This window comes from Petromyzon marinus, chromosome 10, assembly GCF_048934315.1.
Source record: "Petromyzon marinus isolate PM22_M1 ecotype Great Lakes invasive population chromosome 10, UKy_Petmar_22M1.pri1.0, whole genome shotgun sequence".
Taxonomy (NCBI): Eukaryota; Metazoa; Chordata; class Hyperoartia; order Petromyzontiformes; family Petromyzontidae; genus Petromyzon; species Petromyzon marinus.
In genome coordinates, this window is record NC_133676.1 from 18,281,274 (window position 1) to 18,298,514 (window position 17,241).

Below are 17,241 nucleotides of genomic sequence, written 5' to 3' on the forward strand. Positions count from 1 at the left end.
CAAATATATGATGGATACATATTTATTTGGATCATCCAAAAATTATTTTGGGGACATTTGTATATCGGTATAATTTTCAGAAATGTTGGATTAACTAAAACACGGATCCGATTCTATTTGCATACGCTAGACTGTCTTCACTTAAATTGCAACATCTTCATGTTCATCCTTAAATATTTAAAGTGTTGTCATCGGACAATTAATTTAAATGTTTTGATGAAATATCGTGCTCGTTTTAAACGTTTACAGATTTGACCAGTAAACAACATGGTGTAATGAGTGAAACAGGTTTATGGCATCTTGTTGTTTGGCTTAATTCTGTTTGTAATCACTTCATTATGCCTTCTCATGGGGGACGACCTTCACATTTTAATTTTGAAAATTAATTGTCAATTGTAAAAAAGCATTTTTCTGCCACATTGGCTCACTCTTTGGCTTGTCCGCTGCTGCAAATGTGCTCTGTACAAAGGTGTGGTGAGCGGGATTGATCTATTTTTCATTTGGCATTCAAAGTGTGGCTGGCTGTGTCTGCTGATAACACAACATCAAACGGCTGCATGAAGGGAGAGGGCTGCAGCGGCCCTGGCGCTGAATCACTGCCTGGCGACGGCGAGGATACAAAGTGCGATCATTGCCTCCTGGCTCACGCCGGGTTGTTAAGCGGCGAGTGCGTTGCTGTGGTGGCGGGGTGCGTTGTGTCTTGTTTGCGTGATCTGCTGATTGCTGCCCATTCTGGATAGCGGCCTTTTTCTGATCGTGAAACTGGTGCAAAACGTTACCCATTGTCGTCATCGGAGAGGCGCCCTGCCCCGCTTTGTTTTATCACGGAGACACTTTCAACGCTTGACCTTTGATGTGACGTGAATGGCCGGCGTCAGGACACTGGGCTCTTTATCGCAAGGTCATAAGGTCACACCTGGTCACGGTCAACTGATCAAGTGTCCCTGTCTGGGAGGCAAAGCGAGCACCGCTAGGTGCTGTGAGACTTCAGGAACTGAGACTTTTCAAACGGATATGGGGACTGGCCAGTGCTCATTATTGTGCCGATTTTGGACTTTTATTTAGTGATCCATAATCACAGCATCTGATTGAAAACTTGTTTGTTATCAGTGTGTCACGAGTGGTCCAGAAACACGGTCACTCATAAAAAATAGAGAACAAAACTTGAAAAGTGGGCGAAGAAGCGGACAGAGATGCATGCTTTGGGTAGGACATGTCACGACTAGAAGGATCATTAACGCTGGTCAAGAAATATAACGGAGCAGCAGCCAAGGGATAGAACGCGTCTGTGAGGTGCCCACCGAGGAGATGGAGCGATGAGATCGGCCCATGTGCAGCGGGTGCTGGATGGATTGTTGCATCGCAGGATCGTGAGAGGCGGTGGTAGATTGGGGAGGCCTTCATCCAGCAGTGGATTCGCCATGGCTGCTGTGGCGCCAGTGCTGCTGCTGCTGATGATAATCTCAGCCTCGTGGCTGTGCCTGCTTGTGCTGTCCCTGCAGTGGGATGTTTCACGATGGCAACCACACGTACCTGATAGAGCCCGCGGGACTCGCGGACGCCCAGGTGAGTGCTCGCCCGCACGCACCGTACGTAGCTGCTCACGCTCCCCGGGGAGAGCACCCAATGGGCGGGAGGGCGTGCGACACACGTGGCTTTTGTGTTTTCAATGTAATGTGCAGCACGGTACTTTGCACTTTACAAAGCATTTGTTGGCAATCCTGATCCAGTAATGGATAATGCGATGGCAAGGACCAGTATTCTCCATGGAACAAGTATTGTATAGCAATAGTTCAAAGTTATTCTCATATAAACAGTTTCATCATAGTTCATTAGTTGTACTAGATGGTTGTTAGATTATGGTTATGATTAAGGTCCAGGTTACGTGGCCCGAGGGTGATGTCCGATGGTCCATGTTTATACAATTCACTCAATCGTGACCTTACGTCATTGCAAATGAGAGTCGTTTTACATTCGTCAAGGACACTGACAAATATATAAAAAAATATTCTAACTAAAATAAATCCATGTTGCATGTAAAAAAATGCACACAATTACCCCTGTGGAAGTAAAGCAGCAACAAGATTGTTACGAGACAATTATGCCAAATTACAGATGTCCACACGCAAGGGAGCTGGCTCGGCTACACACTCCGCTTCACGTCAAGTGTTCTCCATCGTTTAATTTGCCAACAGAACGAAATAAATCATTAGCAGCGCAATAATGAACATTCCCAGCCAATATCTTTAAACCGCATTGGAACGTTCCGTATTCCCATTTAGTGACAGATACTCGGTGACCTTTTAATGCCTCTGATGTTTCCCTGAGCCCGCACAGCTCCCTCCCTCTAAAGGGACCTTTACATAAATATTTAATATACTAGACAGCGTTGACTTTGGCATATCACGTTATCTGCCACTTTCCTACTTTTAAACATGAAACTCCTAGATATTTTACAATCCAATGATTCTCATTTGCATGACGTTTTATGAGCATCGCCACATTTATTAATGCAATTAATTAAAAAAATGTATAGCAGACTCTCATCAGCACATTCACTGGCAGCCTTGGGGGGCATTATAAACACCAGTGTCCCCTTCAAGGCAAGGTTGGTGTGGTGACTGTTATGTCCATTTCAAAGTTATAACCGCTCAAGATATTACAGCGCCATGTGACTAGGATTTGTATAGCATTTAATTAGGGTCCAACTGCATCTCAGACTACAAAACAGCGTGGTGTGCGTGTCGTGTAGACTGCTCCGTGTGCACTACACGCACATTTGAGAAGAGATAATTGACGCGTTATCGCCAGAGCTGTATATTCCTCGAAATGACAGCCAACGGCCGTGTCCCAGAGGCACGTGCCGCACCATACCGAACGCGAGTTGCAGGACAAAGACGCCCTCTGCAGTGCGCCCCGCGGCGCGCAGGGCGAGATCAGTGACCACGCATTGACGGGGTTCACGTTAAGGAACATTCCACTCGTGGTGCATGCGGACAACAGTGTGTACAAGAATAACCTAATCGTGAATTATGATTAAACGCTCGCTCAACAATAGCATCTGCAACAACGGTGAATGTTTGTCCACAAATATTCTTTAAATGCAGAACACCTAACTCTACAATAAATGTATCACTCCCAACTCTATGACGATTTACCTTCTCTGCATCTCTTTCTCTGACCCTGCATTGCTGTACTGTATGTCTAGAGTCTGGAACTGGGATATTGTTCCCTCATTAGCTCACAACACAACCAGGCCAGGAGCGAGGGGGGCGCTGGGCTGGTTCCTGCACCACCAAATGTCCCTTTGACACCCCACCCAGGTCCACTCTCCTTAGCCGTGAATCTCCGTCACGATGGCAACACGACAGCTCTACTGTTACCCCCATCACAGTGGAGCCGGAACGGGCCTCACTACACCTGTCCTCACTACCACCACTACGGGGCGTCTCTTCACTACCACAACAGGGCGTCTCCTCACTACCACCACAGAGCGTCTCCTCACTACCACCACAGAGCGTCTCCTCACTACCACCACAGGGCGTCTCCTCACTACCACCACAGGGCGTCTCCTCACTACCACTGCAGGGCGTCTCCTCACCGCACAGTGACGTGTACAATGTCTATATCGTGTGCGTGCCCATGTGTCCTTGTTTTTGTTTTTGCTGTGCAGGAGGCACAGCCACACATTGTCTATCGAGGATCAGACCAAGATGTTCAGGCGTTCCTTCCTGGTTAGTCTCTTGTACTTATTATCATTTCATATGGGCTTAGATGAGGAACTCTTCGAGATTCCCTTATCAGTGATGTATCTGTTCAGTTGCTTTACCTCGAGTTGGTGAATTGCAGGTATCCCCACCCATCCACGTTGTGTGAACACTTTCAGTTTCAATGTCTGCTGATGTGGCTGTCTCTTCATCCAGAGCTGGGTCAGACTGGAGGCCTGAACATGAGTGCTGGGGGGCTGGGCCTACTCAACAGCGCCAAGGTAAATGATCACTGTGACTGCCAAACACCACGTGTCCACCGTGCTTGCACCAGGCCCTCGTTTACACTCTCCATTCAGTCTTGCCGTATCCCCTGCCTAGGATTTGGGAAATGACATGCATTTGGGTAGCAGGAATTCGTTTGTAATGAAATCTGGTGCCAGTATTACGTTGAACTTTATAGTGGACATCTGTGAAAAAGAGCTTCATAGCCTCTCAGATTACTCCAGTCTAAGTTTAGAGTCTGACAATCTTACCCATTCCCTTACATTTCCGCTCTCCACCCAGTACCCGCTCTACTTGCTCCCAACCATCATGTCCTTCATAACAGACATTTTTCAATACACATTTATCCACAACATTTTACTATTATATTCTTAGTTTTTTCGGTAAAGTCACGTTGAAGAGAAACAACAAAATAATAAAATATATATAAAAAATTGATTTTGTTGTTTCTCTTCAACGTGACTTTACCGAAAAAACTAAGAATATGAATTACTGCAGTCACGAAAGCTTTAAATCAAAACATTTTACTAATCCACTCACAGGTTTTCATTGATGACAGTGTAACTGTGCTGGATTGTGATGCTGTGATGATGTTGAGCTGAAGGTAATGGATAGGTTGTGAGGGTTGTAGATGGAGACGTGTTTTGGCTACATTGTCGACAGAGCTTACAGTTTTCCATGGAATGTGTTCACTTCTTGATGCAATTCTGCATTTGGATGCATTTTTGGTACACCAGTGCAAAATAACACACCAGTCCTCATAAAACAGTCTAAAATGAAAATGTTAACTGACTTTCGTCTTCCGATTGCTCCGACATCACGAGCACTGATTTTGTTGCACCATGCATGATTTTCTGACTGTGGTTGCGAATTGCGAGAAAATAAATAATTATTGTAAAAACATTTCCTTTTTTATATTGTGCACGGGTGTACTGCCAATACGTTCATTTGGAAAATGGTAGTGGCTCCTTGGCCAAGAGCAAGTGGAATATTTAGACTTCACTCCTGTTGCACCTCAGGCGGCAGTTATTTTAATCAACATCCCTGAGTGGTGGCGGTGACATTTGGTGTTTGACATGACAGTGCATTATTTAGATGTATAATTATTATATTATCTTGATTTAAAGCTTTCGTGACTGGAGGAATTCATATTCTTTGGGTCTTTCGGTAAAGCCACGTAGACAGAAAAAAATAACAAAAAATAACAAAAATAGCACGACGTTTCCATCGCAACACAAGCAGTGGTGCTTGTGTTGTGAATTGCCCGATGATGCTGGATGTAATTACCAGCGAAACGTCGTACTCCTCAAACTGTAAATGTTGTGGATTCACTCTTCAACACACTATTTTGTCTTTTGTCAACGTGACACTTTTTTGCTGATTGGCCGTGTCAGGTGTGGAGGGTTACGACACATTTATAAATAACGCGATCTAACCCAAAAAAACCTTTATTATGCTTGTGTTGCGATCGAAACGTCGTGCTATTTTTGTTATTTTTTGTTATTTTTTCTGTCTACGTGGCTTTACCGAAAGACCAAAAGAATATTATCATTATAATGTAGTAATTTGAGCAGCATGGTGAGGCACTGGGTGTTTTAAAACGTGTCTCACAGCAAGAAGAGCCTGGTTTGATGCCTGCTTTTGATGCCTGTCTGAGTGGAGTTGTATTCTCTCGCCCTGTTCTGCAATGGGTTCCCTCCGGGTTCTCCGGTTTCCTCCAATAGCTCAAAATAACACACACAATGCAGCTGGTATTGACCAAATAAAATAACACACAATGTAGCTGGTATTGACCAAATAAAATAACACACAGAATGTAGCTGGTATTGACCAAATAAAATAACACACACAATGTAGCTGGTATTGACCAAATAAAATAACACACACAATGTAGCTGGTATTGACCAAATAAAATAACACACACAATGTAGCTGGTATTGACCAAATAAAATAACACACACAATGCAGCTGGTATTGACCAAATAAAATAACACACAATGTAGCTGGTATTGACCAAATAAAATAACACACAGAATGTAGCTGGTATTGACCAAATAAAATAACACACACAATGTAGCTGGTATTGACCAAATAAAATAACACACACAATGTAGCTGGTATTGACCAAATAAAATAACACACACAATGTAGCTGGTATTGACCAAATAAAATAACACACATAATGTAGCTAGTGTTGACCAAACATCCCCATGATGAAAATTACCTCAATTACTCAATGAGGGTTACACGTAGCAACCTCACCCCCTCCTGTGGAAACTTGACCGGACTGTCTAGAAAGTAGAGACTCACTAATTTTTATTACTTTTCTTCTCTAGGTGCGAGTTCGCAGGGAAGCGGAGGTGGAAATGAAGTACGTGGAGCTGACCATAGTGAATGACCACATCATGGTGAGTCCACAGCACCCAGAGTTGGGAAAATAACCCGCAAATCACTCCGTTGGGATCAGACACAGCAGCAACATCGCCCCCAACTGCAAACACCTGGCAGGACTCTCCTCAAAAAGTCTCGAGACTCGGTGAGGCTTTCTGGGTAAACAAATAAACAAAAATAAAATAATTAAACCAACAGTTGGGGATAGTACTGTTCGCAAGCACCTATAAGGCCAACATAGCACATGAAGGGATGGGTGGCCAGCACCACGCCCTGCCGCCTTTGCCTCCCCAGTTTTGATGTTTTTATTAACTAACCCAGGTACTCATGTATGGCTGAGTCGACCTAGGGGAGGCCCAGGACTGGCTTAGATATATATCACTGACATTGGCCATTAATGGTAATCGAACCTAAGCTTTGTTTGCTGCCGGTGCAAAGCTAGCCACGACAGGCACACACAAACCAACATGTCCACATGTCTGTATGGCTTCTACACGTGGACATGCATGGCTCCCATGAACTCTTACAAATGCATTGTAAGATTTACAAGTCAATAACTTGTGGGAACGTCATGGTTGTGATTCGTTTATTCAGGTAATGCCTTACATGGAACAATGGCAGCACATGACCGTTTCATTCCAATTGAGTAAATCAGGGACATGCATGGCGCTGCAGTGACATCGCCAGTGTGCGGTGGTGGCGGTGGCGACGGTCGCTGTTAGAATGGTGCACGCTTACGCGAGTACGTCGCACGCGTTTGTGGATTGGTTTGTGTGCGCGCGTGTGCAGTTCAAGAAGCATCGCCAAATACTGGGCCTCACCAATAACTACGCCAAGTCCATCGTGAACATGGTCGACGCGGTGAGATCGCATTGCGGAGAGCGACTCCACACGGCCAGCACCGGAGCTTGGTGTACTGGCAACGAGGGTTTTATCTCTTCTTTTATTATAATTAGTGATATTCTTATTATTATTATTATTCTCTCGAAACCACTACTCTATCCCACTACAATACTGCAACACTACACTACACCATGTCACCTCTACACCAACACACTACACCTCTTGTGCATCTATTGTCTGTGAATGTGGATACAAGATGAAGAGTCGCTAGCAGTGCTCCTTGCAGGCACGACTCGACACTCCTCTGATTCATGAATTCTGGAGGAGCCTCGTCACCAACTCACAAACTCGCCTCGGGCCCTGGAGTGACGGCACAGATGGGAGGATGAGAAGTCCGCTTGTCCATGAATAGCATGGCTTCTTCTGTGATATTAAAATTATCATCTCACCTTTACATATTTTTCTGGCAATGCATAATCACGCTTTATCACTTTGTATATTTGAACTTGGATTTTTAGTTGTCTGATATTTAAAGCATTTAGCATTTTTCAGCAAAAAAAGTAGTGCTTAAATGTTTTTTTTCATATTCGTGTCTGTGGTTATTTACACTGCACGTATCAATTGTGCCAAGCTGAATGTGCTTTGTCAAAGTGTGGAAGTGTAGTCACCGATAGCACCATTGGTCTGCGGCAGCCACGTTCTACCATTGGCCAACCTTCAATGCCTTGAGTTCGCTGTCGTGGAGACCATCCTGCCAGCAGTAGCGTGAGTGAGTGGGCAATTGCAGGGCTGCGGTTGGTACGTCAGCGCGTGGTGCTCGGTGCGTTCATGATGAACGTTCCGCAGGGAACGGTTATCGGTTTCTGATTTTCGCAAAGCCAGGAATGGATTCTGAAAACTTGATCGTTTTGCTGGTGATCGTTTCACAGAGTATTCTTCACTCATGTTCAGAGGAGGGCCACTTTCGCCGATAAGACATCAGTGAAGGTCGCCACGCATTTGAAACGATAGGATTTGACAGCAGCACGATGTGATGACGATGTGGGGTGTTTTCACATCTGTTGTGTATTGTAGTGGGCCGCACGTCAGGGGGCGCACTAAAGGCCACTAGGGGGCGCCAGTGGCTCGCGGATCCTGCAATGAAGAACACCGATGTAGTACAACCGCAGTTGAGTTGCACTGCTGCTGTGCACGAGGACGCATGGTGTCTGTACAGCAGTGAGGGCCCACGAGAGGGCGCTGCGCCCACACGGGTGGCACTGGAGCAACAGTTCCGTGGCGTTGTTTTCTGTGCTGAATGAAATCGCAGTTTCGAGAAGTGAGCGAGACAAGAGACTTCCCGTTGGAATAGGCGGCAATGCGGGCCCAGCAGCGCCAGTGGGTGGTGCTCGTGTGCTGCACTGCATGGGGAAACCAAATCGGAATTTCAATGTCGGTGCAACCCCTACCCAGGAGAACTACAACAAAGAACAACAACAATGACTTGTTCTTGATATCGCGCCGCCCGAAACGCCGGGCGTCTCCGAGCGCTTCACATTTCGCACCTCGTGTCACACTTTTTAAAGGGCAGCCTCAGTGGTAGCTGTCCCTGTGGGCACAAGCAAGCAGCACCTGGCAAGCAAGCGGGCACGGGTGTGCCAGCATGGGGCAATGATTGCTGTTGCTTGTGTAATCCCAATGAATGATATAAACAATAACAATGTAAAATTTCGATTTAAAGCTTTCGTGACTGCAATGATTCATCTTCTTTGGTTCTTTCGGTAAAGTCACGTAGAATGAGAATAAAATAATAAATTGTGTTATTTTATTTTATCAATTTATTATTTTATTCTCATTCTACGTGACTTTACCGAAAGAACCAAAGAAGAATAACAATGTAATACGTTTCTGTGCTCAAACCAGCACTGAGGCATTGAGACAATTCAACGGGGGGCAGCTCCATGTCGTAATTATTCGCAGCATTGATTTTGGGTGTCTCAAAGTTAACAGCCTGATCAGTACAATTTATTTATTATTTTGTTCTAGGGTGGCCACCTTTTCCACTCCAGACCAAACTCAGACATTTGTAAGTCAACCTGGGTTTCTTATCAGAGCTGTGCAGTATGCTGCAATATTATTCAGCATAACACCAGAACCGGATCTCAGCTCAATTAAGTTTATTCCATCCGCATACAAACACCGATGCTTAGACTGTGTAAAAACACGGACAGGTCACGATCCTATTTTGTTGTCATTTTATATGGCACCTTTGCCCTCATAGACCCACACGTGCAATGTGTTATGGGTATTTATTCCTGCGTGAAATAGCTTAACACCACATGCTGCTCATGCAACTCCGTGATTGTTTCGTTTGTGTTTAGAGTGTTGCAAGAGCGACTTTGTGTCAGTTGATTGAACATTGTGAAAGAATCAAATAGACAAGTGACAAGTTAATCTCTGCTGTCAAATAACAGTTGTGTGAGAAATCCACTACTAATGGTTTATAGAAGAAAAATTATATAAGAATAATAAGTATCATGCCGTTATAATTTCTTAGGATGTTTAGAACGCTTGTCAACTAAGGTTGAAATAATTAATGCATTAGCTCTGTTCGTCTGTAATGGGGGTCACGATGACTCGTAAAGATGATTCAATATAATCAGAATACGACTATAAAATCGTGTCGCTATTAGGAACCAACTCTATAGACAGCTCGGAAAATGAAGCAAAGGGTTATCCAAAAATATTTTAGGTCAGTCCAATGACGTAACTGCGCGTGACATCCATGCCTCCAAAGTGCTGGACTGCGGGCATCTTCCATCGCATGTGCCCACACACCGCAATGAGAGTTTGTGTCAAGAGAGTTTCTTCAGGGGTTTGTGGTCAAGAGTTTTGCAAAGCACACACAACATCACGAGCATCAAAGGAAGTGTTTACGTAGTGCACGAGTGTTGTCATCTCGGAATACTGTACATCTGTGGGGCTTTTGTTTCTCTACCGACTGATGGATGGATGTGCGCCCGACACAGTAACAAGCTGTTCCATGAGATCGACAAATGTCAAGGCTGCCTCGTGGGTGATGGGGCACGACTACTGTCAGCAAACGTTGCTCCCAAGTAAAGTGACGGGGCACGATGTGCTCGGCAGCTCCGCAACGGCGCTCCATTAGCGCTGGGATGACTCAAGTCTGGCACGCAGCGCCCTAGGGTGGCGGGGACAGGTTCGCGTGTGCTCTCATCAAGTGTGGCCCCACCGCTGAGACGGTGACGTTTGGTAGCGATCCGTTTGGTCGCAAGCCACGCAACCGTGCCTTGTTAGCAATCCAAAGGACGCGCATTGGGTTCGATGTCCAAGGGTAATGTCTCGTGGCATCCCTGTGACTATAAGTTGGACACAGATAATTACATTCAGCCACAAAAATAAGCCATTAAGGCCACATGAGCAGTGTGAGGCACCATCTGGACCCAGTAAAGCACAGAGCTGCGGTCTCGGTGCCAGGCTGAAGTGTAAATAGAATGCATTCATAGAGACACTTCAGTGTAGGGGTTATGCACATTTCAGAGGTCCTAGCTGAATAGCGCTCACACCTCTCTCATCTTGTAATTTTTACTCTGAGAATTCGTGCTGGAAAGATGTTATTGATCTCAACTCCTAATTTGGCATTGAGTCTATCATGTGGAAAGCTATGCTTTGCATTTTTTTTATAACGGGTTTAATTGTAAATAATATTAAAACAAGTTGTTCAATAACATCATGATTTGACACATAATAGAAATTGAGTTAGGCCAGGGAATGATTTGACCAAATTTGTGTAGTTAAGACCTTCCACCACCTAACACAGCCTAACAAATTACTCTGCTATGTAGATGCGTTCAGCATGCCGGTGATTATGGTTTTATTGTCACCGGTGAGTTTAAGAACAAATTCTCACAGCCACATTTATAAATCAGATACGATAACGTTTCATTTCAAACTGCGTCAAACGTCATCAATGCAAGATCCAGGAAGTCAGAGTAACCGTGTCACCCGACCTGGCTTCTTGAATATATGTCAAGATCTTGAATCTTATAATTGCCTTCATTGTTTGTAAATATCAATTGACACTACATCTGCACACAGCCAGGGCACCGGTGTGTCTCGTGAACATGAATCAATAATTAACTTTGACAGAATCACAAAACTAGTGGAGCAATTATTTGTGGATCTCTAGCGACACATAAATGTACCCCCTGCAAACAAAATGATTTTTAGATGAGAAGCCCTTTTCACACCTGGGAAAAGTAACCGCTGCCCTTTGAAGTAAATCCCTTGAACCTCTCAAATGAATCAAAGTGCAGAAAGTGTCTGAATACAAATGAAAATACCGTTATAACAAAATCCCAGTGAGCTGTATTTTTGCATAGACCTTACCACTTCAGTAAGAAATGTCATCGATATAAGATTAGGACTGGTTAGCAAACATGTAGCCAGATTGATGCGCAAATGAACAAGATGCTCATCGCATTGTCAGGTAACGCATACATAGTTATTTGCTAGGACCTTCGATTACGTACCCCGCTGACGGCCGGATGTTTGGTGAACAGTGACAGGCCGGATGGTTTGATAATTAAAATTGAACATGAAACAGAAAGAATGTCAGGGCCGGGATGTGGCTCGTGAGGCTGTCGGCGGCGTTGGAGAGCGAGCGCACCGCGAGACTCCCCGCTGAGAGCCGCGCTCGCACCGCACGCACTCCCCGGGGTAGTGCTGGCCACCCATTCCCTCGTGTGTCGTACCGGCACCTCCGATTAGCACGGTTGGCTACGTACGGTGCGAAAGAAGTTCATCATACATACAAATAGGTGCTCGCTAACAGCACTTGCCCCAACAGTCTGTTAAGGCAATGCTGAGGATTCTTTGTCTTTGCACGTGTCCATGTGCTAGATCTACAAGGAGCAGCTGAATACGCGGGTGGTGCTGGTGTCCATGGAGACCTGGACAGACGAGAACCGTATCACTGTGAGCACCGATCCGCTGCAGACGCTGCGCGCCTTCATGAAGTATCGGCGGCAGTCCCCGCGTACCGACGGAGACACGGCCCACCTGCTCTCGTGAGTGGCGCCACGGCAGCGTTCTCCACTCTCCGCCACGCTGCTGCCACTCCTGTGACGATTCACGATTCATTTTTTGGGTTAGGACACGTAATGATCTGGCAACATTTTCTGCCTAATACCCTTCACACACGCCCATCATTATTACTATTATTACAAAATAATCATGCACATCGTTGTGGGGTGTATACGTTTCAAAATAGATAAGCAGATAATTCGTCTCCTTCATATGCCTGTCTGTCCACGTAAAACACAAGTGTTTCTTATGCAACCCATCTGAAAGATGACCCATTTTTTAAAGTGAGGGACCTTGCTTATAACATCTGGCAGTTTACAGCCATGTATTAAAGCAAGCCTTACTGCTGATCAGACACCGTGTGTCAAAACTGGTCCAGGGTTTGCTTGTTTTGAATCAATGCTGATGAAATTGCCCCATTGGCCGTGGGGCCAATGGGGCAGATAGGCCCCATGGGAGCGTGCCCCCCCCCCCCCCCGTCTCTGCACGGTGCCCACCCCCACAGGGAGCGTGCGGGCACACGGAGCGAGCCTGGCTCACGAAAGCCATCCCTGGCTCATGGCACGTGCCCACAGTGGCGTTCCTCACCTGGGCCACTCGCCGTAGGCCACTCGCCGTAGGCCGCTCGCAAATGTCACCGCCGGTCTTATTTTACTCCTCGTCATTTTCTTCTCTCTTCATGTCTCTCAGTGTCTTGTAGCGGTGATGATTCGACTTGACGTGAAGCCTTGTACGCGGCAAGCGTGCGCCGTATTCTCTGTAGGGACGCCCGTGGGGAATGGCGCCCGCGTCATCTGTCACGGCAGTGCATGGATGCTGACGATCGTTGCCAGTTTGCACAATGCGGCGTTTCACCGACACCGCCTTCCATTGGCCCATGGCAGTTTTAATCTAACTCAGAAATGTTCCGGCCTTCATTATTCACCATAATTAGTATTTTTGTCTCGAGTATTTGAGTGCTGGCCTCGCCGTAGCCGGTGAGGAGTGAAACAGTTGCGAGTTAAGCCAAGGCGCTGGGTTTGTTCCGTGACATGGATGTGGAGAGTACTTGGAGAGTACATTGTGAACTCTCCTGTTCTGCTGCTTCAGTTTTACATTTGTGGAGGGGCTTTATGTTCCTATTTGAGTGTCAGCATTACTAAGAAAAAAATATAAGACGTTTCAGGGTATTTTAAATTCTGTTTCAATAGCAATTGATGTGACTTGCATGCGGCGCCAGTGAGGTGGGATGATAAACGAGTTGCAGACCTCTCTGTAACGTGGGCACATGGACACCGAAGAGACGTGCACAGAGAGACACAGAAACAGACGCACAGAACCGTTACGCATCCCTCACGCACTTGTATCCCCATGAAGCCATCGCTGGGCAGAAGGGAGGGGAATTCCATAGTCAAGTTATTTTTTACGTACTTTTTGTATATTGTGCAACTTTATGAATGGATGAAACGAGTTGAATCCAATTGTGATTTATCATCGACCTTGTTCTGCTCACTGCTGTGTCGTCACAGGGGGCTGATGTTTGAGAGCAGCCACAGCGGTGTGGCCTACTTCGGTGGGGTGTGCTCCCTGCAGCGCGGCGGTGGCGTCAATGAGGTGTGTGGCATGAGCTGCCTCCGCACGCACGGCCTTCACACACATCGCTTCTGCACGCACGGCCTTCACACACATCGCTTCTGCACGCACGGCCTTCACACGCATCGCTTCTGCACGCACGGCCTTCACACGCATGGCTTCTGCACGGACGGCCTTCACACACATCGCTTCTGCACGCACGGCCTTCACACGCATGGGTTCTGTACGCACGGCCTTCACACACATGGGTTCTGCACGCACGGCCTTCACACACATGGGTTCTGCACGCACGGCCTTCACACGCATCGCTTCTGTACGCACGGCCTTCACACGCATGGGTTCTGCACGCACGGCCTTCACACGCATGACCCTGAGTTGTTTGTGGAAAGCAGGGATCGCTGTCTCCGCATGATGACTCCTGTTGACTATGTTCTCCCGGCACGACAATTGAAACACAGGGCACGCTTCTTAAATCTCCATCACCGCCCCCGTCCACCAGCAGTGGGTTCACCTCGTCGAGTCTGTGATCAGCAGGTCGCGTGCGGTGGGGTAAAGTGTGGGTACGCCCACCTCTTCCAAAATGCCTCGTCAGAATCGATGAATAGACCAAATACCTTTTGGAGTTCTTTCTAGTGGAGGCCCCTTTTGCCAGCAGCGGCATGAGCAAGCAGTTTCAGCGCTGCACCGCTACCTTTTAGCGGGCAGAGACACGAGGGCAAATGAACCGCGTGCTGACTTAGTCCGCGGTCCTGATTGGACGTTCGTATGTGCCAACCGGTTACCAGTCCCAGACTTATCAGTTAACAACCCTCGTCCCTGCTAAGTGGCTGCTGCCTGACTCTGAAAGCAAGCGCGTGATGTGCTCGTGGTGTTTTACCCTGTTTACGTGTGCGTGCTGTGGACACTTGCATTGTTTGTAATCTCACAGTATGGGAATGTCGGAGCCATGGTGGTTACTTTGGCCCAAGGCATCGGGCAAAACCTTGGTATGCTGTGGCACAATTCTAAAGCAGCAGCAAGTGAGTTTCTCTCTTCCAATATTCACATCATTAAACAAGTGTCCCATTTCCCAAAGAGAAGTTCAGAGTGTCTGCTATGATGACAGGACAATAATTTGTTTACAATTCAATTTGTATTTCGGAACCAGCTACATGTGATCCTGTCCTCATGGCATTGTACAAAGGCAGATAGGCATCAAAGTGTTGGTGGAGGATGATCTGGAAAAGGGGGTGATTACTTTGCCAGCTAAACCAACACCAACCCTGTTGCTCATCCTAAGTGTGACTGTAAGTGAACCAACACAGTTGATATATTGATCAAGATATGTATATGTACATTATGTATCTAAACTGTGGCCCAGCGGTGCTTGTTCAGGTGGTTCGAATCTTCGTTAATACTGTGGTGGGTTTTAATTATCTGTCTGCTTCACTCAAGAGTGTACGTAAAATGCCCCAGGATGTCATTCGAAATTATCTGGCAAGTTTGTGCCAGCGTTATGGTCTATATTTTCCAAATGAAAAAAATGACACCGCAAATCACACCTCAGTTGAGATCACAATCATCGCCGCCTACTGGTCGATTATATAACTATTTACTACTATTTTCTTTTACTAGGTAAGGCCCACTGAACTATGCAGCTCTTTTTCAGAACCCACGACTTCCTGTATACCAGGCGAGGTAGTTAACATCTCGCCACCGTGGTGCCGTGTGCAGAGCTGAGTCACCTTGTGCTACCTTGTGCCACCTTGTGCCACACAGGGATAAACTTCCATTCGGGCGTCCCCGAGGCTAAAAAGACAAATGTGCTCTGCGACATTTTGTTAAGTTATGGGGGCAATGTAATGCACGTGTCAGTATAATATCATTATTGTTATTATTCTTTTTAAGGAGTAGTGGATGGCTGTGCTTGGTTGACTCGGTTTGCGTGCACGTTCCGGGTTGCGTGATTTGTGCCGCGCGTGACCTCTGCTGCAGGAGGAGGAGGCTGCCAGTGCACCGACATCTGGTACGGCTGCATCATGGAAGTCACTGGGTGAGTGGCAATGCCCTTGTTCTGTGGGCACAGGGTCAGATTCTTGGAGGCAGTTTTAATAAAATAAACAATGGGCTTGATGATAATGTATGTGTGATTCACTTATGGGCTTTTTCAGGTCCACCTTCTAGATTCCTTCTATTTGCAAAGGAGTATTCATTATTTTCTGGTCTCTGCTAGCTGCAGACTCGAGTAGATGCTCATCTAACTCTGATGCCAAATGTTACCAACTATTTTCTCATCTCTGCCCCTCCTAACTTATGATTCCAATTTGCATATCCGAATGATGGAAAGTGACCTCTCAGAAGATTTGTGCAGTGTATTATTATTACGTCATCGTCGTTATCGTCGTCATCGTCGTGGGCTAGTCCACCTTATGCTGTGTGCACCGTGCCGCGCTCAGTGTGCACATGGTAGCACAGAGCCCCGAGTCGTGCCCGAGGTCCAAAGCAGACGACGAGCCACGAAAACACACTCCAAGCAACTTGACTGTGCGTACTACACAGAGGATGGAGATCCAATTTCTTGAATAACAGATCCTTTCTGTCATTTGAAAGCAAATATATATTTTTTTAAAATATCCACGCATTGCCACGATGAAAATGTTGCACACTCGACATGAAGGACGTGGGAAGGTGCTCCAAATCGAGGGCATACACATTTATTGTGGTCAATTTGTAAAATGCAACAGCACGTGTGTCACACACAGCAATCCTCAAGCGAGTCGCCAGTAACCACGTGACTGGTGTACAAGTCCGGTTAATCAATAACCCTGCCAGCCACCCACAGGCCCAACTCAGTTATCGCATGCTGGTGTACACACGTGCATTGATGTACTACACAGCACATAAAGACTTTCACAAAACCATACTTTACTCCCTTGCTGTACGAGGAAATAATTAACGTGCCACAAACAGACCTGTCGTGTTGCTAAATAGACACTTCACATTGTGAACATTTTAGAGTGGGCCAGTGCTTCATTAAAAGGGATCACTTAATTGATGGCGTAAGAGCGGCTGATGATGACAACAGCTGATAGAGGTGGACTAATGAGACATGTGACTGTTTACAAATCATCACCCCAAACATCTCCCACACCAGCTCCGTATCGTCTCCACGGTAACGCCAGCGATCCGAGCGCCCTTCCTGCTCCTCGCCGCTCGGCGTTCACTTCACACTCGGCACCAGGGCAGGCGACGCTGTCCGTGATGCCTCTCATCGGAGCACTTTAAGCCAGGAAATATTTAAAGAATTTATTTGGCTTTGGCCAAAGGAATATATTTTTGTATAATGCAATGGTATATGTTTGGTATCTATGTGTAAGAG

At 46.2% G+C, this 17,241-nt stretch overlaps 1 protein-coding gene across 10 annotated transcripts in view; it reads left to right on the forward strand.

The window, feature by feature from the left end:
- The window catches only part of LOC116940781 (disintegrin and metalloproteinase domain-containing protein 11), a 124,270-nt gene that overhangs the window by 46,848 nt on the left and 60,181 nt on the right, over positions 1–17,241 (forward strand). For all 10 annotated transcript variants that reach the window (XM_032950970.2, XM_032950971.2, XM_032950969.2 and 7 more), the window contains exons 6-14: positions 1,503–1,566; positions 3,674–3,734; positions 3,924–3,988; positions 6,329–6,400; positions 7,173–7,244; positions 12,129–12,295; positions 13,820–13,904; positions 14,812–14,902; positions 15,858–15,915. In XM_032950970.2, the coding sequence (XP_032806861.2) occupies positions 1,503–1,566; positions 3,674–3,734; positions 3,924–3,988; positions 6,329–6,400; positions 7,173–7,244; positions 12,129–12,295; positions 13,820–13,904; positions 14,812–14,902; positions 15,858–15,915 (735 nt within the window). The remainder of the gene's footprint in view (positions 1–1,502; positions 1,567–3,673; positions 3,735–3,923; positions 3,989–6,328; positions 6,401–7,172; positions 7,245–12,128; positions 12,296–13,819; positions 13,905–14,811; positions 14,903–15,857; positions 15,916–17,241) is intronic.